This window comes from Blastomyces dermatitidis (genome assembly GCF_000003525.1).
Source record: "Blastomyces dermatitidis ER-3 genomic scaffold supercont1.7, whole genome shotgun sequence".
Taxonomy (NCBI): Eukaryota; Fungi; Ascomycota; class Eurotiomycetes; order Onygenales; family Ajellomycetaceae; genus Blastomyces; species Blastomyces dermatitidis.
In genome coordinates, this window is record NW_025544780.1 from 2,269,913 (window position 1) to 2,295,422 (window position 25,510).

Sequence of the window (25,510 nt, forward strand, 5' to 3'; positions counted from 1 at the left end):
GTAACTGAGATGTAATGTCTTCTACCACTGTTCTATATATTCTTAAGCTTGATAAGATAGTTATTCAATTTTCAGAGTTATGTGCAGAAGTCTTCATAAGTCAGGGCTTTATTTATACTTATAAGAGTCTGTAAGAGTTTGAAAGTCAATATCTTCTTACATATGTTGATCTTGATTCAATTCTCTCAAAATTAATCACCTGCTTTCAGAATCTTGATGTTGAAGTTAGAGATGAATGTTGTGAGAGAAGTATTTCTTTGTCAGACACTCTGTAATCAATCTAACACTTTCTGTTATATGACAGTGTCTTGAAATAGAACATCAAGATGTTTGATAATGTTATCAGATATTCACAATACTGGTTCACATGCTTTCATTTATAAATGAAACTTGTATTTCACATAATTCTTTAATTATTCATTAATATATTAACTTTGATTGATTAGTAAACTGATGACATCTTCATCTACACTCAGTTTTACAAGCATTTTCATTCTTCATGATGAGTAGAGAGTGAGATTAGAAGTATTAAAATATACAGAAGTATTTAAGTATTCTTTCAGTGCTTTTATATTCAATTCTGTAGATGTTGAAATTGCATGAGTTTCTTATTAAGTTAATCATTGAATTTTCTCATATTGAAGTTGTTGAGTCACATGCATATCAGCTATCTGTTACTGTTATAATTTCAACACTGCTTGAAGCCACTGTGATATCACATCTATGCTCATATTTAAGAGTTCTTTCATATTATCTTTAGACATGATTATATCATTTATTGAATGTGTAATATCTGTGAAATCTTGTGATTCAAAGGTTGCTTAAGCCAGTGTACGATTACAGGCGTACGCCGGCTTCTTATATATTGTAATATTGTACGCTAATTTAATTAGCAGCTGCTATGACCCCTTTACACTTGTACACATACACTAGTAGCTCAGAAGCAGTCACATACACTAGTAGTTCAGAAGCAGCTGCATTATTATTCAACAGTTGTATGTTCTTCTGAATCACATTCTTTCTCATCAGATTCAGTCACACTCACATGATCATGTCATACACTCTAGCTTCATGCGGATTAGCTCGTCACTAGCATTTTATAATCATATAACCTATCTCTGATTCAGCTAGCATTCTGTATACACTCTCACAAAGAAACTTTCACTATATTACATCACTCATTCACTAACTTTTCTCATTCTTCAATCATCATCTTCATTATCATCATTATCAAATATCATCATCTCATTCAAGATTTCTATCTCTTCTTCTGTTCAACTCTTTTCATCTGTTCATCTATCACATCATACATGTTTCTGATGATGGCTTCTCATTCTCATAACAAGTATTCTCATAGTGCTCATATCAGGCAGTTCATTAGCAGTAAGTGTAACACATTGTGAAACATAACCAGAACTTGTTTATCTTCTAACAATTATCAGAACATACTATTATGAATGATACACCTTCTCTATCTTCTTATACACTCTCAATCATTTTCTTCTCAGCGGGTTTCTGATTGTGTTTCTTAGCACAATTTTACATGAATGCAGATGCTGATATGTTTGTTTTTATTTATATAGAATCTTCACACATTGACAGATCTGTGTTCACTGATGATAGTGAACTCAGTGTTGAATCATTGATTGAGAACTTGAAGAATGCAATAATAAAGAAATTGCTCATGCTATGTGTAACTGAGTCTTCTGTGTCTCTCTCTACTCTCTCTGTTTCTTTCTCTGCCACTCTCTCTCAATCTTCTACATCTGTCTCTGTGTCTGGTTCCTCTCCTGCTACCTCTGTTCCCATGACTCTCACTTCTGCTACTTCTGGTTTTATCATCTCTGCTTTCATTATCAGCTCTTCTCATTTCAAGAAGATGTTGCATAGGCTTAATGAATCACTTCTTTCAGCATGTATACTCTCACTCTTCTTATCAACTTCTAGAATGATTTATTGCACAAAGACAGTGTATGATATAACTATCTAAAGCTCAGTCACAGACACTGATTATTATGTTTATTTTAAATATTCATGATAAGAGAATCATTCATTTGTATCAGAGAATCACCTCTCTTCTCAACAGTGTCAAGATTGTAAGTCTTTTTCTTTTCATCTTTTCTTTCTAACACTGATTTTTCTGTTCTTAGAGAAAATTGTTATGAGTTTTACTGTGCACAAAGTTGTGATATTCACAGATATTAAGAAACTTTTCATGACTGTTAAATTCAATATTACAGATATATCTGCTCTGATGAATATCTTCAGAATAATCAATTCATATCAGCCTATTCTCTGACATTTGTCATTCAACTTCATGATACAGGTGAAGAATATCTGTGTTTTCAGAAACAGAAATGCAGATGTTGTACTCTTTTACACTCACAGGCATGAGGCTTGTACACCTTGTCTGAGATATTATTATGAGAATGAGCTGTTCACACACTGTATTCTGCTTCCTGCATTTCTCTGTGTCTCTCTCTCTCTTTCTGAGAAGCCTTGTGCATGTTGTAATTACATGTACAATTCTAAGATCAGTGAGTGTTCATTCAGTAATTATTATCCCTGCTTTTTACAGTTTCATACACTAACAATAGTTCTTAGTTGCTTCAGCATCAGAGGTCATTCTGATCAAAGATAATAATACTGCTGAGACTATCTTCTTTCACTCTCAAGCTTCTTCTGTCACTTTCTCTCACTTCTCTGCAGGGAAGATTGTGCACACATCAGGTTATAAGCATTCAGCTCTGAGTGACTTCTGCTGTTATTCATTCAGTTCTGCATCTTCTTCTTCTTCTGTTTCTTTCACCTCTGTCTCTTCTGCCCTGGCTTCTGATTCTGCAGGTCTCATGCTCTTCTTCAATTTTTCTACACATATGTGTACACATTTCTATATTGGCATTTCAGTCAATCTTGTGATAAATGACATTAATGTTGTACACAGAGCAGTAGAGAAATTGAAGATATATACAGTGTTATTGTAAGAGCAGCTTGCAGCCCTTGAATCTCTTACAGATCTTGAGTTTTGAGATTTCCTTTTTTGATGTTTTTTGAGTGACATGGTGTTGAAAATAGATTAAATATGTGATGTATGAAAATGAATGAAGTATGTATGATAACATTTGTCTTTTGTAGTTAACTCTTATGATTGATGATCAATTCATTATCTCTTTTCTTATACTTTTTCTTTATCTGCTAGCTACTACTCTTACACAATCTCTATATAATACAGTGTTCAGTGACTAGATTCAGCAGCTTTCATCTTTTGTGATTCTGTCTTGTATATTATACTGTCTCTCTTCACCTGCTTAGATCACTACAGTGAACAGCTTATTAAAACTAACCTCACTCAATCTCTGAGCATTCTCAGAGGTTAAGATGACTTGGTCTCATGTGTCTGCAGATGTTTCAGATAGTTCATTCTCTGTGATCTCTGTAATTGAACTGATGTAAACAGTCTAATCTAACTCTGAATTTCTTTTTCTTCTGTAATCTGACTTATATATAAGTCTGCTGCTTTAAGACTGCTCTTTGCTGTGTTGCATCTGCTATCTGCAGCATGTTATCATACAATCAGCTACAGTCTCATCACTTATTGAAGTATGATATTCAGCTGATTTCTTCATTGCTTTCCATTCTTTCCTTATAATTATGAAAAGATTGAAATAAGTGAGATTATCTGATTTATAAGTGTCTATGATTTCTCTTACTTTGTGAGACTTTTTAATTATAAGTCTCTTCTTTTTTAACACTGATGATAGTGCTGCAGATAATTATAATTCACTCAGGTCTTGCACTTTTACTTTCATAAGTTATGAATTATTGATTAAGTTATATAAGATTCATTTCTCTGATTCTTTCAATGTGTATATTCTCAGAGAATGTGATTTAAGTATTTTATATGACTCAAATCATCTAGATTGAAACTTCTCAGAACTCTCATTGCATACAAGAACTCACATTCTCATCTTGAGACTTGATTTCTTAACAAGTGAGTCTCATATTCTTTTCAATTGAATTGCTCAGTTCAGAAGTAACTTGTTAGCTTTTGCATGTGTGTGACTGATCTCTTTCAATCTTGATTCTGTGTTCACAACTGTTGCATCTGTGACTGTTGTGTCTGCAGCTGCTGTTTCCTTTCTCACCTTTTCTGAAGCATTCTCCGGGATGCGCGGATGCAATTCATACAACAGGTAGAATGATGAATACTTGGAGACTGCATGCTGTTGAATCTGTGTGATCAATAGCACCTGCCTGAGATATTCATCTCATAGTCTCATAGACTTGCTCACTAGATATTTCATCAGCATGTTGTTCAAGATTTCATTCAAGTGTTTCACCTTCTCATTCATTTATGAATGATATGGCATTGTTCTACAATGTCTTGTCTGTAATTGACTCATGAAATGTCTCATCACTTCTCTCATGAGATTCACACTGTTATCAGTTAGAATCTCACGCGGCATTTCATAGTTGATATAGATCTCATCATGTAGAAACTTTATCATCATCTTCTCTGTTGTCTCTGAAACTGCTTTCATGACTGGCCAGTCAGTAGCATAATCAATAGCAGTGATTATTCATTGATTTCTATTTAGTGTCCGCGGTAATATGTCTATGAGGTCCACTCTTCATCATTTGAATAATTGTATTGTACACTTTATCTAATATTGCACTTTCTCATGTTCTAACCCTTTCTTCAATTCTTTTGTGACCTGGTAATTCAGGCACTTGTAAGTGTATGCCTGAATATTCTCAGTCATACTTGATTAGTATACTCTTGATTCAAGTACACTTATGAGTTCAGGACTTTCTAAGTGACTGAATTCCTTGTGCATGCAAGTTATTATGTCATATCTAAATAGAGGTTCTAGATAGAGAGCTTCTGTATCTTCTAGATTGTGATAAAGCACAATGTTGTTTTTATTTCTTAATTTTCTCAGCTTGAAGTTCAGAAGCATCTCTTCTACTACTCTCATGAGACACTTATCATTCAACATCTTACTATTCTTCAAGTGAGAGATTATAATGTTCACTTATTCTGATTCCTTACATTCTCTCAGTGTGTTTAATGTGAATGTTTCTTATGCCTGATTTGCAGAACTCTCACTTATGAAATCAGGTCTGTGACTGATTGCATCAGACATTACAGCATTTAATTTCTTTCAGTATTTAATATGAAGATTGTACACTTGAAACTCTGAGATTCAATGTGCTAAGTGTTTGAAAGGTTTTATCATTGATTGTAGATAGATAAGACTTTCATAATCTGTGATCACTGTTGTTATATACCTGTTATTGATATATCTATCTCATAATATCAGCATGTGCTTGATTACTAGTAATTTCTTTTCATACACTGAGTAATTGAGCTCAGTGTCTGATAGTTTCCTATCATCATACATCACTGAGTGCAGCTTATCATTCTTGCTCATCTGTAGAAGAGCATCTCTGATAGCCTATTTAAATGTATTCATCTTAATATAGAAAGATTTATCATGATCTGATTGAATAAACACTGAGAATATTATTATATATTTTCTCAGTGTGAGAAAAGCCTCTTCACACACAACATTTCAGATGATTAAATGAAACTTCTTCTTTCACAGATTTGCATCTATTTCTCTTAAGAGATCTGAGAGTGATGCAGATATTTGTGTGAAATCCTTGATAAACCTGCAGTAGTATGAGATCAACTCAAGAAACTGTTGTACATAATATATATTTCTCAGCTGCAGTCAATTCACTATAACATTCAATTTCTTCAGAATAAGGTGTATACAGTCATCACTCACTACATATCTCATAAACTTCAACTCTTTCATTTCAAACACATACTTGATTGATTTAATATAGAGCTTATACTCTGTCAGAGTTATAAGCACTTTATTGAGATACTTCAGATATTTATTATATGAGTTTGAAAAGACTAGAATGTCATTGAGATATACAAGATATGAGGTTTTATTCTGTTTATGAAGAATCATATTCATCATCATTTGAAAGATGATGAGCACATTTATCAGACTGAATGATATTATCAGGAATTCAAACTTCTCTCATTGCATATTAAATGCAGTTCATAGAACTGACAGTTTATCTATACAGATCTGTCAGTATTCTGAGAGAAGATTAATTTTTGATAGATATCAGGTGTTTTCAACTGTGTCTAACTGTTGTTAAATCTATGACAGTGAATATTCATTCTTGATTGTAAGCTTGTTAAGTGCTTGATAATCAATACACATTCATCACTTCTCACCTGTCTTTTTCATGAATAGAACTGAAAAGCCTCACATACTTGATGAGAATTGTATGAGATCATGTTCTAAAAGGTCTGTGATCTGACACTTCTGTTCTTTGAAATGTGTTTGTGACAGAGGGTATGCATTTTGATTGACTGGTTTTGTGTTCTCTGTGTTAATCTCATGTACAAATTCTTGTTCTGACAGTAATTTCAGTGAAAGATCTGTTCAGAAGATCTTTTCATACTTCTTCAGAAGCTTCTTTATACACTTATTCTTCTATATATCTTTTATCTTGGTTTTCTCTGCTTTCAGGTTCTGTATGACATACAGAATGCTTTTAGATAAGGTCTTGTGAATTGTTCTCTTTCCTTGTTAATATATAAGCAGATTTAACTCTTCTATATCAGAGATGTGAAATGTCCTTCTCATATCAGTTGATAGAATTATATGAATCATTTTCTTTCTATCAGTCAACTGTATATAGCATGTACATCATTAAATCTGCAGATTGAACCTTTGAAATCAATTGAGTCTGAGAATAAGATTGTATTTCATGTTCTGCAGCTCTCATGTTCAAATATAGCAAGATCATTCTCTGAAGTGCAAGAGAACTCTTACTTTTACAGATGATATCAAATATCAGTTATCAGATAATCTTATATATTAAGAATTCTTCACTCAGTAAACCTCTTTCAATCTTCAGATTATATAATTATTAATATATTGCATTGAAGCTTCTATGTCTGCTAATACTTTTACAGCTATCTCTTAATTCTTACTCAAGTGTCTCTTATATATTAATATTTCGGGCCTCAAGGCATTGAGATGAGTATTCATTTCATCCTCACTCACATCTCAGTCAGAAGCCTGCTTCTTCTTTACATTCATAGAATTCAGAGAGTTATCTAATATGAGCATCTCTTTCACTTTAAAGACTTTTCATAGAATATCAGTGAGTGTCTCTGAGCTCACTGATTCTGCTAGTTTTTTGACTCTCTTACTTCTCTTAACTATGCATACTGAGTGTAATCTTTCATATCATGATTTTGATATCTACAGTTGAAGCAAGCTCAATGCTCATAATATCAAGATTTCCACTCAGAGAATTTCTTTTTTAAGAGATTCAGTACTTTAGTGATAGTATTCAGATCTAGATTCATCATGTTCAGATGTATAACTTGTATTATAGAAGTCTGATTATCTATTCTTCACTGAAGCATACTCAATTGCAGTATTTTCTATCATAATTGACTCACTTGTTCTTATATAATGAGAATGTTGTATGCTTCTTTCATTATATCTGATTATGAAATTAAGCATTTTCATTCCACTCTCAACTCAGATGTAAGATCATGAATGAAGATCTGTAAATAGAAAGATGTTAAAAGCTCTTCATTCAACACAAGATAGTGTAAACTGAAGTGTGTGAAGTATAATATAAGATTACTTACTTATCTACACTCAGTGAAGTGTTTATAATGCTTATCTTATATATTCACTTTCTCAAAGTTGTACAAGATTCATTTGAAAAACTCATTTCATATTCATGAGAATGAATATCACTTCAGATCTGTGAGATTTATCTTTTTATCAGTTATTTATAATAACTTTACTTTTTCATATAGAAACACAGCAGATCTTAAGACTTGTTGAAATTCTATTAACTATCTATCTGTAAGTTCATATTCAATCTGATAATATAATCACATCTGACTTAGTCAGCTGATTGCAGCATCATTTTTTCAGTTGTCATTGAAGCTTGATAACTCTGACAGATCTTTTAGCTTAATGTATCTCATACTCAGATTCTCATTCTGTACAGTGATCTCTGATGATATGTATACTTCTGAAGAGATTATGAATAATTGTGATTAAATCTTCAGATTCAGTGTAATTATCTGTCTATATAAACATTTGATCTCTCACTGCAGGCCTAAGATCTGATTTTCTCTATTCTTATTGATAATGATAATTGCATTAATGAAGCTCTTCATAGTGAATACTTGATCTGCAGCAAATATCAATTGTTATTTGACTTCTGTCTCAGCCTGTCACTGCATATACAAGACCTCAATCTTATTTAGAATTCTTGTATATATACAGAGCTTTGATTTTAGTTCAGTGATCTAAGCTGCTTTTCTTACTGCTTTGAGTAAACTCTCTAAGAGGTTCTGCATATCTTTCAGTTCAGGTAGCAGAGAAGAGTGTTGTTCATATCAGCTAGAAGAGGTATTCATTTCAGTAGTTTCTCATTAATCATATAATGTCTATTGTTATATCACTATATCATTCTATCACTATATTATTATATGATTTCTGTTATCATTGTATAACTCCGGTGGTGGCCACCTCTTCTTTTATCTCTTTGAGTGAAGAGTGATCTTCTTTGAATCTGATTCATCACTCTCATCTCTTTTCTCACATCTTATCTGTTCGCATATGTGACATTCACCTGAGTGTGAAGTTTTCCCTTAATAAGTGAAGCAGTATTAATTGAATACTCTTTCACTCATCACTCTTTATACACTATCTTTTGAGATGTTCTAGGACCACACTGACATAATAACTATGAATCACTTTGTAGACAGAATTATCACACTCTGAAGAAGCCTGCACTTCTCACCAGTTTTTAGACATGCTATCAGATGTGATTCAAAGGTTGCTTAAGTCAGCATATGATTACAGGCATACACCGGCTTCTTATATATTGTAATATCATACACTAATTTAATTAGCGGCCGCTATGGCCCCTTTACACTCATACACGTACGCTAGTAGCTCAGAAGCGGCCGCGTACGCTAGTAGTTTGAAAGCAGCCGCGTTATTATCCGACAGTCGTACATTCTTCCGAATCACAATCTGAAGAAGTGTAATTATATGAATATCTTATATATCTGAGATGTCAGAACTCTCAGATCTTTCACTACTAACATTCTCTTATAAGATCTTATTTTAAGGTCAGAGTGACTGATAAGCAAGCTTCAATCTGAAGACTTAGTATTCACTTAACTAATTATTTCTCTATTTCTTACATGTTACTACGCGTTCAGATATCTTCTCAATGAATAATTATTTCTAATGAGAAGACAATGAATGTTTTTCAAGTGTAAGAGATCTATGCTGAATAGATTGATATAATATTTATAGATCTTATATATCAAAGTGAAAAACATTAAAGAAGGAAAAGAAAGAGAAAGTATAAGAATCAGTGATTGAAGTGAATATTTCTATATATATGTAGTGACATACACAGTGAAGCTTCAGAGTGAAAGAATTTATATATATTTATAGTAGCTGAGAATCAGAGATTGAGAATGACTGAGAATCAGAGTATATATATTTATATAGTGATAGAAATCTGTGAAGTGTAACAGAATAGTCTATATAATTAATCAGACACAGCTCATTACATATAATATTTCTCACTTTTATTATATAAGACTAGACTGACTGTGTGACCGTGTCTGAGATCACAATCAGAATATTTAATAATCTTATTACAAAGTTTTAAGATTGAATAGTAGTTTTATACTGTTTCAGTGAGACTTACTATCTACTCTTATTATATTTTTTAAATAAGATTATAATTTTCACTTCTTACTTTAAATTAATTTTATTGATTTAAATAACTTTAAATCATATTTAAGTATTATCAAAAAGTGTTACTTTTTAAAAAATTAAAAATAGTCTAAAAAAACCTTAAAATGTCTAAAAATAGTAATTGTATATTAATGTGATGAGCTGCATCTGATCAATTATATAGACTATTCTGTTACACTTCACAGATTTCTACTGCTCTGATTCTCGGTCGCTGATTCTCAGCTGAAAACCTATGAAGTTTCTATTCTTCCGCCCCGGAGCTCCACCGTGTACATTACTACATATGTGTATAAATATTCACTCTGATCACTGATTTCTGTACTTTCTCTTTTCTTTTCTTCTTTAACATTTTTTACTTTATTATATAAGACCTATTAATATCATACTGATCTATTCAGTGTAGGCCTCTTATACTTGAAAAATATTCATTATCTTCTTATTAGAAATGATTATTCATGTACTATCTTCTCATTAGAAATGATTATTCATCAAGAGATATTTAAACATGTAATAACATGTAAGAAAGAGAAATAAACAGTTAAGCAGACACTGAGTCTTTAAATAGAAGCTTACTCATCAGTCATTCAGACTCTGTAATAAGATTTTACAAGAGAATGTTAGTAAAAGATCTGAGAGTTCTGACACTCAGATATATAAGATATTTATATAATTACACTTCTTCAGATTTCACAGATATCACATATTAGATAAATGATATAATCATGTCTAATAATAATATAAGAGAACTCTTGAATACAAGTATAGAAGTAATATCACAGTGACTTTAAGTAATGTTGAAATTACAACAGTAATAGATAGCAGATATGCATGTAACTTAATAACTTCAATACAAGAAAATTCAATAATTAACTCAACAGAGAACTTATACAACTTCAGTATTTACAGAATTAAATACAAAAGTGCTGAAAGAATGCTTAAATACTCTTATATATTTCAATGCTTCTGATCTCACTCTCTATTCATTATGAAGAATGAAAATGCTTGTAAAACTAAGTGTAGATGAAGATATCATTGATTTATTAATTAATCAAGATTAATATATCAATGAATGATTGAAGCATTATATGAAACAGAAGTTTCATTCATGAATAAAAGTATGCAAACCTGCATTGCAAATACCTGATAATATTATCAAATATTTTAATATTCTGTTTCAAGACACTGCTGTACAACAGAAAGTATTAAATTAATTACAGAGTGTCTGACAGAGAAACACTTCTCTTACAACATTCATTCCTGACTTTGACACTCAGATCTTAGAAGCAGGTGATTAATCTTAAGAGAATTAAATGAAGATTAGCATGCTGAAGAAGGTATTGAGTTTTAAACTCTAACAGACTCTTGTAAGTGTAAATAAAGACTCAACTTATGAAGACTTCTGTACACAACTTCGGACATTGAACAACTGTCTTATCAAGCTCAAGAATATACAGAACAGTAATAGAAGATGTTATATCTCAGCTACTTATACACTGATATTAACATCTGCAGTGAAGAATAATAACAATGACACAGATATTATGAACTGAGTAGACTTAAATATCTACATATAAGTAAGAGTCTCTGCTGTTTAAACAAGCTTCTGAGTTTCTGAGATCACCTCTGAAGAAGTTGCTGATCAATGTCAATGTGAAGTATATATTAACTATAACTAATCAGAACATATTACTTTCAACTGTTAATTAATCTATATATCTTCTTACTTAAGAGAAAGATCAGTGCCTTCTTATTCAAAGAATGAATCAGCATCTGTCTGCATCAATTATATTGCAGTGAAGAAAGATTCAGAAGATAACTATGAGAATGTTCTAATGAAACAGAGAAAAGATTAGCTTCTGTTCAAATTCACAAACAGAAGCTTGAAGAGATCAGATGACAATGATTTAAAGAGAAAATGATAATGAATGTGATTCTTGTATCTACTGTGATTGATAATATAGATAATATGAAAGCTATGATAGACAGCAGTCTATGCTACTCTACAATCATTAAATCTTCAGTTATAAAACATTATAATCTTCAGTGTATTCTCTTATTAAAACTTTGACTTCTTGCAGAATTCAGTGATTTAAAAGATGTTTGCATCTGTTACATGATAAAACTAAACATAGATGTTAAAGAACATCAGCATAAAGATGTCTATGCATATAAAGTTAATAATCTCAATTATAATCTTATGTTAGAACTTGTCTAGCTATCTGAGTAAGACATCTTGTTAAATGCTTAAAGCAGGAGTTTAATATTCTCTAACAATGATAGTGATCACAAAGATGATATTCACAAGACTATGAATCTGACACAGGTCTCTATCAACATCTATGAAATGCTCAGAAAAAGAAGTCACTGAAAGAATTACTGATAGTAAAATCATGTATCAATCTATTCAGTCAGTCTGATCAATAATAAAAAGACTCTAGAAAAGTTATTCTGTGTTATAATAACAGATTCTTATATAAAACTCTCTTAATAATATCATGAATATCTAGATATCTTCTGATAAGATAATAATGTTATAAATCTGCCTCTCTTATAAGGTTCAGAAGTGAATCATAGCATCAACTTGAAAAAGAAGAATAGTAAGAACTCTGAATCACTATGAGACTCTCTTTATAACATGTTCTGAGATGAACTTCTTCTTCTTTGAAAGACACTCAACAATCTGTTGAATAAGAAATTCATATATATTAGCAATTTCTCTGCTGCAGCTTCTATTCTCTTTGCAAAGAAATCAGACAGAGAACTCTGATTCTGTATAGACTATTAAGAATTGAATAGATTAATCAAGAAGAATCACTATTCTCTGATTAATGAAACTCTAGCTCACATTGAACAAGCTTAATGATTTATAAAATTAGATGTTATTATCATATTTCATAAGATCTGTATCACTGAAGAAGATGAATAACTTACAGTATTTCAGACATATTATGATCTCTTTGAATAAGTAGTTACTCTCTTTGAACTGACTAACATCTCTAGTATATTTCAAAAGTATATCAACTGAGTACTCTGAGATTTTCTTGATGAATTCGCATCTGCATATCTTGATAACATTGTCATCTTCACTGACAGATACAGAAAAGAATATCAAGAACATGTATGAAGAGTATTACAATGATTACAAGAAGCAGAACTATCAATAGATATTAATAAATATGATTTTAAAGTCAAGAGTATCAAATATCTGAGTTTCATCATAGAAGCTGGCAAGAGAATTTGAATGAATTCTAAGAAAGTCTTTATTATTCTTGAATAAAAAGCTCTGTGTACTGTGAAAGATGTATAAAGCTTGATCAGATTTGCTAACTTCTATCAGTAATTTATATAAAACTTCTCACATATTGTAAGATTACTTACAGAACTTATTAAGAAGAACTCAGTATTTCAGTGATCAGCAGATACTGAAGCTGTATTCATATAGATGAAGAAGATATTCATCAACATCTCTCTACTAATAATATTTAATTCTGATTATAAAACAGTCATTGAAGCTGATTTCTCTGACTATATTATAAAATAAGCTATATTATAATGTGATAATGAAGATATCTTATAATTATATACCTTCATATCTAAGAAACTGAGTCCTGTTAAATGCAATTATGAGATTTATAACAAGAAACTTCTCACAATTGTACACTGTCTAGAAGAATGAGACTTCAAACTCTGAAGTATCTCTGAATTTGAGATAATCATAGATTATAAAAATCTCAAGTACTTTATAACTATCTGTAAAGTTACTGAATAACAGATACAATGATCTGAGTTCTTAAGTTACTTTCATTTTATAATACACTATCATTCTGACAGTCAGAACTTGATAATAGATACTCTCTCATGATAAGAGTAACATATGTTATATGATATGATAGATACTCACTGAATGAATCAAGAGCATCAGCTCTTAAATCTGAAGATATTAGTTAATCAAGATGAAACAGTTCATGACACTATACATACTTCTCTGATTAGAGCTGTTACTGATATCTCAACTTCTTTTGAATCTACACTAGATGAACTTGAATATACAGCACCTGAAACTGATGAACTTCTTCAAACACTCACTAAAGCAGTATAATAAGAGGTACTCTGATTTCTATCAGAACTATGTATAAGAACTGACATCTCAGAATGTTTAATTAATGATAATAATACTCTATGATTTCACAGATAATGCTGAGTCTCTCACTCTGAACTCTTATACACTCAGATAATACAAGAGATGCATGATTTATATATAACTGATTATTCAGAATATGAATAACTGTATGAAATAATATCTTGAGAATTCTACTGATCTGAGATCTTAAACAGTATCAGATATTTTGACTGAAACTGTAACTATTATTCTTCTATTATCTTATGAAAGAACTGTAGAAAAGATCTGCTGCAATCACTCAATATCTCTGTTAGAATCTGATGAGATGTGATAATTAACTTCACTATTAATCTCTCTATAAGTAAGAGTTGTGGAAATATTCTGATTATCATGAATCAATTAAGTAAAGATATAATATTGAAATCTTGTTATAAGATAAATACTGAATAAGTCACTGAAGCTTTTCTACAGAACCTGTTCTATTAGATGTATGAATTTCTGAGATCTATAGTATTGAATTGAGATTATCAATTTATAAGCACTCTCTGAACAAGAATCTGTCAAGTTCTCAAGATTATGTATTATCTGTTAACTGTCTATTACTCTGAGATTAATAATACATCAGAATAGATAATTCAGACTGTGAAGAATGATCTTTATAAATTCTACAACTACTTATAAGATAATTAACATGATCTTCTTTCACATGCAGAGATTGCTATCAATGATTGAAATGCTGTTTCAACAGATATAAGCCTGTTCATTCTTATATATAATTATTATATAAAGATATTAGATCTTCTAGAGATTATACAGTTCACACTAGACTGGCCGCTGGGATCATGAATTTCACATTTGGTCCCATTTGGTCTGGTCTCATACATTTCTTGGCGTGAATCCTGCTGGGACTGGCTATCAAAAAAACATGTAAAGTGACTATATATCAGATCTTAAAATGGAACCATGACTTGAAAAAAATGAGAAAGTGGTTTCATTTGGTCCCATTTAGTCCCATTCTTGGCATAAAGTTACTATTTTTAGACATTTTAAGGTTTTTTTTAGACTATTTTTAATTTTTTAAAAAGTAATGCTTTTTGGTAACACTCAAATGAGATTTAAAGTCATTTAAAGTCATAAAAATAATTTAAATTGAGAAGTGGAAATCATGGTCTCATTTGGAAAATGTGATAAGAGTAGACACTAAGTCTCACTGAGACAGTATGAGACTACTATCTAATGTTAAAACCGTGTAATGGGATCAGTCGAATTGGTAATGAGACTATCAAAAAATCTGGTCCTGGTCCCAGACACGGTCACACGGTCAGTCTAGTTCACACTGAACTCTCTCAGTTCAATTCAGATCACTGATAATATAGTAACAAAGCTTCAAGATGTCTGTGACTGAGCAGAAGTCTTCAATACAAGTACTAAATAAGATCAAGATAATTAAGTCAATATCTGACAAGATTCTGCAGAGTAGTATAAGATAGAAGATCTTATATAATTGAATCTTAAGAATATACAGATCATACACTCATTCTGTACATTGAATTATTACTATATGAAATATACAGTGATAGACATTCTAGAAAGTCATAACTACTGTCTTAATACTTCATCAGAAATTCATGATGTGTTTTATACAAGCTTGCTTTACTGTGCTGTCACTGACCTGTTCTCTTCTCAACTGACTTTCAACTGACAGTCACCAGAGATTGTAGAAGAAGATAATGAACTTGAATAAGAGATTGAGAATATTCTTGATAAGACACTCTGCAGCCACAGCTAACAATATCTTGTAAAATGAGTTGAGTATGATTGCCTGACCTGGACTCCGAGTTCTGTATTATCTGAGACCACGGCTCTTGATCAATGAGAGCTACGCACAACTAGAGAAGAGAGAGGCTAATGTGACAGGCTGCGCCTGATCAATCATATAGACTATTTCATTACACTTCACAGATTTCTACTGCTCTGATTGTCAGTTGCTGATTCTCAGCTGAAAACCTATAGAATTTCTATTCTTCCGCCCCGGAGCTTCACCACGTACATCATCATGTACATGTATAAATATTTACTCTGATTACTGATTTCTGTACTTTCTCTTTCCTTTTCTTCTTTAATGTTTTTCACTTTATTATATAAGACCTATCAATATTATACTGATCTATTCAGCGTAGGCCTCTTACAATTAAGAAGAAAACTAAGTAAAATTAAATAAGATTACTTTCTTATTATTTCTAAGTTATAGTCTTATTATAAGATCTGATAAATAGTTACTTTATATAAGAAGTCTACACTAAATATATCAGTATAATATTTATAGATCTTATATAATAAAGTGAAAAACATTAAAGAAGAAAAGAAAAGAGAAAGTATATGAATCAGTAATCAGAGTGAATATTTATATATATATACAGTAATATACATAGTGAAGCTTTAAGATAGAAGAAGAGAAATTCTATAGATTTTCATCTAAGAATTAATCCCTGAGAATCAGAACTTTAACAGAGAATTAGTAACTAAGAATCAGAGTCTTAGTAGAAATCTATAAAGTGTAATGAAATAGTTTATATAATTAATCAGATATAGTCTATTATATTAACTCTTCTCTCTTCTATAATTATATATAGTTCTGATCAGTTAGAAGCTATAGTCTCAGATAATGCAGAACTCAGAGTTTAAATCAGATAATTATAACTGACTTATTTTATAAAATATTATTAACTGCAGCTATAAGATCTCTTGTTGAGAATATCTTTAATCTTTTATTCAAGTTCATTATCTTCTTCTATGATTTCTGACAGCTGTCAGTCAGAAGTCAGTTGAGAAGAGAATAGACTAATTATTATTATTATTATTCTTCAATTATAAATGTATACAGTCAGAGACTATGACATCTATCTGAGAACTAAAAGTTCTCAGGGTTTTTCCTATATCTATAAAGTTAACTATTATACATTCAACAATTTCAGATATATAAAATCAGAAAATTCCAGCTCAGAATATAAAAACTGTTTACAAATTACAGTATTTTAACATCTTCTGATACTTTGAAATCATTTGATAATTGTAATGTGACGGAACTGAAGCAGTGACTAGTTAGCGGTGTCATGTAGAAGTAGTTGTTTGAGAAGCTGTATAAGTGAGCTTGACTATCTTGCTTGAATAGTGAGCTCATAGGCTACAAGATTATTATGAGAATATCACAGATATGATACTTAGTATACTAAGAAGATTGTATGAAGCACACAGTAACTCTTGTATATATTTCAGTAGAAGAAAAAGACAAATCACTGACTTCTTTGATAAGGAGTCAGCATCTAGCTATTCTATATAGATAATAAGTGAATACTCTTCTCTCATTTCATGAGTAAGAATAGTCAGAGTGATACCTCAGCAGTGCCTCATTATCAAGAAAGAGTAATCTGCTGATCTTGTATAAAAGTAAGATTCTCATATTCATTAATCAGATCTTTCTATGATACATCTGAATAATGTTATAGAGTAATTGAAAACTAGTTCAGATGAGATGAAATTATCTGCATGAAAGTGATGAGTCATGTAAAACTGTAACAGAGTCTTGATATAACTGAGAGTGTGATAATACTCTTCTCTTTAAGAGTATAGTCTCTATACTCTCAAGATTATCAGATTAGAAATTATCTTTGTTGTATAGTAACAGTTATTAACTGATTGACAGTATATATACTGCATGTAATACAAAGAAATAGATGAGTTCTTCTACTGACTGTGTAGGTCTTTCTTTTCTCATCTTTGTTTAAATCAAACACATGATAAGTGAGTTTCTTATATATCAATGTGAAATGTGAAAAACATAGTTAATAAGTGACTTACAGATCTCTCAATATATTTCATTCTATATATAGAATTCTCTGCAAAAGTGATGTATTTTAGAGACAAAGCTGACAGTAGTAGCAGGATTTTTTCAAAAAGATTTCTCTCTCTATAACACATTTTTCTCTCTCCTCTCTTCATCTGTAATAGTGAGTGCATGAGAGCATCATTCTTGAGAGACAATAAGAGGCTTATTCTGACATTTTCTAGTGAATAACAAATGTCTTTGTGATGCGGCTGCGGCCTCTGTGGCCGCCAAGAAAGCCAGGTTGAAGGCGGAGGCAGCGGTGTCAATGAGTCGCGGGAGCACCGCTTTCATTGCCACACCTCCTCCTCCTGCTTCTCTTACAGCTGTGGTGATAGTCACCATGCCTTGCAGTGAGGTGTCATCCCCTCTGCTGATCAGTTCATCTGTGTTCAGTCTGTCCTCTGCCCCCCTCACCGCTGTTACAACGCCACCCCCCCCCCCCCAGCTAATACAGTGACATGTGACCCTGTGTGGTCATTCAGAGAGAAACCCAGAGAGAGCTTGATTCCAGGAACAGTGACTCTGAGGAGCTCAATTCATAGTTCCTCTCCCGCACACCTGAGCCCTGCTCAGAATGCTGCTGAATTAAGTCTGCAGAATCCTGCAGTTTCTTTGTCTTCTCTCTGTGAGAAGGCTCTGATACAGTCTCTGACTGACATCATTACTTGTCTGTGCTGTGCTAAGCAGCTGAAGAAAGAGAGAATTTTATATATCTGTCTCTTCTCTCACTTCTATTATTTCTGTTATATCTGTAACAATAACTTCTATCTCTCTGTAAGTATTATCTCACAGAAAGACATTGTATTGACTCTGATAAGAAGTCTAAATACTTAAGCAGTACAGAGTGAGAGTCTCAGAGCTTTAAGTATTGATAGATTCTATCAAGACTGAGAAGATCTCTCTTACTCATCTATAAAAAGAGATGAAAGTATGAATCTTTAAGATGAAAAAATATCTCAGAATGACTGATCTTAAGAAGAGATCAGCTGATTCTGTCTTTGAAAATACTGCAGAGATTAATAACTGATTGAAGAGAATCTTACTTCAGTTGAAGCAGATAACTGAGATACTTTATAAGTTAATAAGTTAATACTTTCAGTATCTCTTATACTCTTCTACAGTATGCTCTTCTGCAGTGCTGCAGTACTAACTTCTCAGTAAACAAAGATACTGATACTGAAGACTTTAATAGTGAAGAATGAGTTTAATGAGAATATAATTATTAATGAGTAGACTCTGATCTCTCTTTTTACTTTTTCAGCAGACTGCAGTCTCATTAGAATAGCAGCAGTCTGTGAGTTAATAATATTAATCTTTTTATTGATTTTAAATATCTCTTTTCTTTTAATCACTTCAGAAATGTTACACTTGTGTAGTCTCATTAAACTACTAAAAAACCCTTTGAGAGAAAATAGAAGAAGAGTGTTACAGAGTCTATAAGACACTGACTTATCACTGTGAGATTATCTCTAAAAAACTCTTTGAGAAAAATGAGAAGTCTTTAAGTAGTATTTCTTACTTAATATCTCTGATATGTAATAGAGTAGTCTCTACTAGCTGTCTCATAGCTTATAATCTCTTTCTCAGCATTTTTCAAATACTCAAGCAGTTCTCATGAATTCTCTGATAATAAATATTCTTTTTATTTAATAAGATATTGAAGCTTGCTATAATATATTCACTTATTCAATATTTTCTTCATAAGATATTCAGTATCACTCTTGATCTTGATATCATTCAGTCAAGACAGCTCTGTCTCAGAGTATTACTTATAGAGCTTTAAATAGAAAATGTGAAAAATAGAATAAATTGATTTCAATTCTGTGAATAATTTCAACTCATATATCTGCTTATTCATCACTCTTATTACTGAGAAAGATTCTAGTTATCACTCACTGAGCTTCTTATATAATCTCATTATCTTGAGATTCTTTACTGAAAGTAGCACTTGATTCTCTATTAAGAACTTCATTGAAAGATGTTTTCAATTATAGTATTTCATCTACTGCTTCTAAGTGTAGTGAATACTTTTCATCATCTTCTCATGAATTTTATTCAAAAGTTTTAATCTTGCTTTTACTTCTGATACTGAGAGATACTCTGTTCTCTGTATCTATTTAACATTCTGACTGTCTATTTCTCTCTTTAAAATGTCATTCATGACATCACTGAGTAATGAAGAATTATATTCATAATAAGTATAGAAAGAAGATATCTTTAAGATTACATTCTTTGTATTGTTATATATGAATTCAGTGATCAGAAGATATTTAAGTCAATCATTCTGATAATATAAATAGAATGCTTGAAGATGCTGTTCTAGTGTCTGATTCTAGTGTTCAGTCTGATCATCAGTCTGTGAATGAAATGCAGTACTGAGAAGATATCTTATTATAAGATAATAGTAAAAAGCTGATCAGTACTTGCTGATAAAGAGGGATTCTCAATCTATTATCAATAATTTCAGAGCACTGTGATCATGAATGATGATATCTAAAAACAGATCAGTCAATTCAGAGGCTTTAATCTTTTTATAAGTAGAGATATATCTGATCATCTTTGTAAAGCAGTTAATAATAATCAAAATTAAGTTATATTCTTTAACTCTTGTTGACTTCAGCAGATCAACTATGAAATTCATTAATAGATTCTATCATAAGCTCTTTGAAACAGGCAGTGATATTAACTCACTGTATTACTTATACTGCAGGACTTTTATTCTTTGATAGATATTGTAAGTCTTAATATACTCTTTAATATCTGTCTGAAGCTTGTTTCAAATGTATTTATATTTTAGAAGCTTCTCAGTCTTCTCTAACCTGAAGTGTTCTGTATGAGAATTATTATAATAAATTCTCAATAACTTCTGATACACTGTTCTGCTATGAGAGATGAAGACTAAATCATTCAGCAGTAGAAGTTCACATTCTTCTAGTTATCAGTGACTTGATTTCTTAGCAGTATCACCCTGCTCAGAGTCTGTCTCTTTCAAGTTCAAACTAAATTCTTTCTTCTTCAACTTCTGAATTTAAGCTGCAGTAGAGATATTTCTCTTCTATAACTTATTAATGAATTTCAAAAGTAGTCAGATTGAAAGATTGTAGATCATTTCATTCTTTATCAATTCAATGATTGTAAGACATGATATGAGAAGCTCATGATCTTCAGTGTCAGTCTTTCATAGAGATCTGAGTTCTCTTTCATCTTCTATACTGAGTCATGCAGCTGTCTCTTCAGCACTGTTTCTGAGCTTTAGAGAATCTTAACTCTCTGCAGTCAGCTTCTTCTGCAGTGATAACAGAGGTTCTTTTATAGAATTCTTCTTCATATCAATGATATTATAATCAGGCTGTTTAGATAATGTATCAGTGAGATTAAGCTGATCTGAATAGTATCAGATATAGAAATCATACTCTGAAAGCAGCTTCACTCATCTGACTTGATGTTCTGTCAAGTTCTTTGTTATCAAGAAGTAACACAGATTTACATGATCAGTAAGAACTTACACTGAGTACTTACTACTCTGAAGATAATGTTATCAGATCTTAAAGAATTCAACAATTACTAACATCTTCTGATCATGAGTATCATATCTTCTCTATATGAGTGATAACTTCTTGAAGAAGAAGATCACTGATCTTTATTTACAGTGTCTTATAGACTCTGTGAAAAAGTCTTCTCTTACAGACAATTCATTATCTGTTTTCTCAGAAGTGATTATTCTCTGATTCTTTCAATATTGAAAGGTCTTCAGTGTCAACTGTGAAAAGATTTTACAGATCTCATTTCTGAATATATCAGTCTCACACTGACTGAGTAAGTCAGAATTAAAGTGATTCAGTATTGTGACATCTGTGAAAGCTTGTTTCAATTCTGCAAATATCTGCATGATATCTTGAATGAGAATAAACAGTTCTGTTTTCCTGTCTTTCACACTTCTCTTTAACAGATCTGTAAGAGAGGCAGTAATTTATGAATATGCATAGATGAATTATCTGTAGAAATTTGCAAATTTTAGAAACATCTGCATCTCACAGTACATCTACAGTGTCAGCCAGTTCTCAATGATGAAGACCTGGCTTCTGTTCATTGAAATGTCATTCATCTCAATAATATAACCTAAGAAATCAATCTTCTGCATGTAGAATGAGCATTTTTCAGTGTTTATATAGAGTTAATGCTGTCTCAAGTGACTCAACACTTCTTGAACATGAGTATCATGTTCTTTCTTCATTTTTGAGAAGATTAGAATGTTATTCAAGTATACTATGCAGAAGATATCAACAAGATATCACAGTATCTCATTTATATAGGTCTGAAAGATGACTGAAGTGTTACAAAGATTAAAAGATAAAACAAGATATTTAAAATTGCTGTACTTAATATGAAAAGTCATTTTTCAAACATTATCTTTGTTAACTCTGATTCTATGATAGACATTCTGTATATTAATCTTTGAGAACATCTTTACTTCAGATAATCAATCAATCATCTTATCAATCAATAGTAATAAATAGTGATTCTTAACTGTTATCTTATTGAGGCCTCTGTAGTCTACATATAGACATAGCCTATCATTCTTCTTGAACATAAAGAGTATAGACATCTCTGCTGAACTCTTTGATAAATATATTCAGTTCTTTGATTGTGCTTCTTCAAGATATTTATGCAGAACATTCAATTCCTTTACAGACAAGTTGTAAAGAAGTCTGTATAGTGCTGTTGCACTGTCTTCAAGATGAATCTTATATCATATCTTGATATCAGAAAACTTTGCTGCTTCTCTTTTCAAAAAGACATTCTTAAAATCTGTAAAGAGATGTCATGTACATTTATCTTCAATGATGAATACTGCTGTTAATCTTGCAGCAAGAATGATAACTTCTTCATCTGTTCTCAAGTCTCAATCATCTGCTATACAGTATATTGACTCAATCTTTTTCTCAAGATTCTTCTGATGAAACTCTTCAGATTTCTCTATTACTGTCTCTTTATTAGTGAGACAGTACTGTCACATCTGAGTGACTCAGTCAATAAGAGAATTGTTTTCTCTCAATCATAGAAGACCTAGAATGATGTTCTTATCTATAATGTTAACTATGTGAAGAAGCAGACTGCTCTTCTTGAAGATTTCTTCTAAGTCTATGATCACATACTTCACTTGAATTATGTCAAAACAGTGATATTTTATTTCATCAGTAAATTTTACATAGTCTGACAAATCTATCTTCTTTCAACTCTTCATTAAAGAAAAGAAATAGAATATGAAGTTAATATCTGCTCTGAAGTTAAGTAGGCATCTCACTGATATCTTCTTATTCAGAATATGCATTGTAATTATAACATGAACTCAGAGATATGAGAATTGTCAATTCTTCTCTTTCTCTTCTTTATCTTTCACAGATATATTTGTCAGAAGAGAAGTTGACTTTAAGAAGATATCTTCTCAGTTTCTTTCCTTCTTCAGCTTCTTACAATAACTGATATAGTGATTATCAGCTCTGCAGTTGAAACAGAGATCTTTATCAAATCTTTTTTAATATTTCTTCACAGTGAGTGAAGAATCAGAATACTTGAAATTCTTCTTTACTTTCTTCACACTGAAGTTATCACAGTGCTGTTTAAATCTCATTATTAATTACTTAGAAGAGATCTTATTAATCTTTTTCTCAGAGAATTAATTATTCAAATAGATTTAGAAAGTCAGGTTGACAAGCTCAGTGCAATTGATTAATGAACTCTGATATTATAATATCATTGTCTGCACCTTGTGAGTCAGCTTCATGAGATAAAGCTGTGTTTTTAATTGATTCAAATCATTAGTTAATTTCTCTCAATATTCTTTAAATCTTACATTGAAATTAAAAGAATTCTCATCATCTTATTAATATAATGAGTTGAACTGCTGCACTGCTATGAAGCTGCAGTTATAGTAATCTTTGATTTGATTCAGTAGAAAGTTCTTAAATTCTTCTCAAGTCATAACAGTATTGATACACTCAAGCTCTCTCTTCTTGATAATCTAAGTAGTTGTAGAGATGTCTTCAAGAAGGTTGACAGTGTATATTACTTATATCTCATGAGTATTATACTGGCTCAGATTAAGGTGGAATTTCTGTTCAAGAGTATGAATAAAGCTGTGGAATTCAGATAAGATGTTTCTCTTGTATCTTGAAGAATCTCTGACCTTAATCTCTCTATCTCCATGATAGATGTAGATGTGTAGAGGCTGCGGTGATGACAGGGCAGTTAGAGAGCTCATGTCAAAATGTGCAGCAGATTCAGAAATCTTGAATTCCTGTCAGAGTAGAGATGTACATACTCTAGGAAATGATGTAGTGTTTTCCTCAGAGAATGAGGTCGGGTTGATCTCAGTGCAGGTGCATGAGGCCATATCAGTCTGTTAGAGCTCAACTGATTCAAATGTGTAATCAGATTGAGTGATTCAAATTGTAATATAACAGAACTGAAGTAATGACTAGTTAACAGTGTCATATAGAAGTAGTTATTTGAGAAGTCATATAAGTGAGCTTGACTATCTTGCTTGAATAGTGAGCTCATAGACTACAAGGTTATTACAAGAATATCACAGATATGATACTTAGTATACTAAGAAGATTGTATGAGACATGCAGTAACTCTCATATATATTTCAGTAGAAGAAAAAGATGAATTGCTGACTTCTTTGATGAGAAGCCAGTATCTAGCTATTCTATATAGACAATGAGCAGATACTCTTCTCTCATTTCATAAGTGAGAATAGTTAGAGTGATACCTCAGCAGTGTCTTATTGTCAAGAAAGAGTAATCTGCTGACCTCATATAAAAGTAAGGTTCTCATATCCATCAATCAGATCTTTCTATAATACATCCGAATGATGTCATAGAGTGATTGAAAACCGGTTTGAACAGGATGGAATCATCCACATGAAAGCGATGAGCCGTGTGAAACCGCAACAGAGCCTTGGCGCGGCCGGGAGCGTGACAACAATATTATGACAAAAGAAAAGAGAACACAGTCTTAAAGATAGACACATTAAATAGATAGATAGAAAAGAATAGAAAGAAAAAAGTAAAGTAAAATAATAAGAGACTGTAATGAAACAAACTATTAAAAGATAGTATATAGCTGTTTTAACAGACTATATCTGATCAATTTCCTCCTGTTCATATTCAGATATTTCTGAATTCAGTCATTTTCTTATAGCTGCTTGAGTTTCTGATAGAAAGTCTATTAAGTATTTAATTCCTGTCTCAGTTGAGAATAAGAATCTCATATTTAATTGATTTAGATCATACTTCTCTTTCAATCTGGCTCTGAGACTATTATATAATGCACAGTGTATTATAATATACTCAGGATTCTTATTTGAATTGCAGAATGAGCATTCTATTGAGTCAAACCTATCATCAAATCTTTGTATATAAGATTTGAAATAGCAATATTCTAGTTTCAGCTGTATTATAGATGAGAATATTTTCTTTTTATATTTAATTGAACAAGATTTTCACTTGAATTTTGTTTCAAATCTTGAATAATGTATACTCTTCTTTTATTTCTGTCAGCTTTCATTTCAGTTATCTAAACAAGATTCTTTTATTTTTCTCTTTATAAAAGATCAGAACACAATTTTTTGAATAGATCTGCTTAATTCTG

The 25,510-nt window shown here is 31.4% G+C and overlaps 2 protein-coding genes across 2 annotated transcripts; both read right to left on the bottom strand.

Annotated features, from left to right (window-relative positions):
* Positions 1 to 17,992: 17,992 nt before the first annotated feature.
* BDCG_17403 (uncharacterized protein) lies at positions 17,993 to 18,654 on the bottom strand (the record flags this gene model as incomplete). The annotated part of the gene is made up of 2 exons (XM_045426534.1): positions 17,993 to 18,270; positions 18,645 to 18,654. The coding sequence occupies 2 exons, from the start codon at positions 18,652 to 18,654 to the stop codon at positions 17,993 to 17,995; spliced, it is 288 nt and encodes a 95-aa protein (XP_045281870.1).
* A 5,270-nt stretch (positions 18,655 to 23,924) lies between these two features.
* Positions 23,925 to 24,248, bottom strand: BDCG_17404 (uncharacterized protein; the record flags this gene model as incomplete). The annotated part of the gene is made up of 2 exons (XM_045426535.1): positions 23,925 to 24,152; positions 24,177 to 24,248. The coding sequence occupies 2 exons, from the start codon at positions 24,246 to 24,248 to the stop codon at positions 23,925 to 23,927; spliced, it is 300 nt and encodes a 99-aa protein (XP_045281871.1).
* Between the last annotated feature and the right edge of the window lie 1,262 nt (positions 24,249 to 25,510).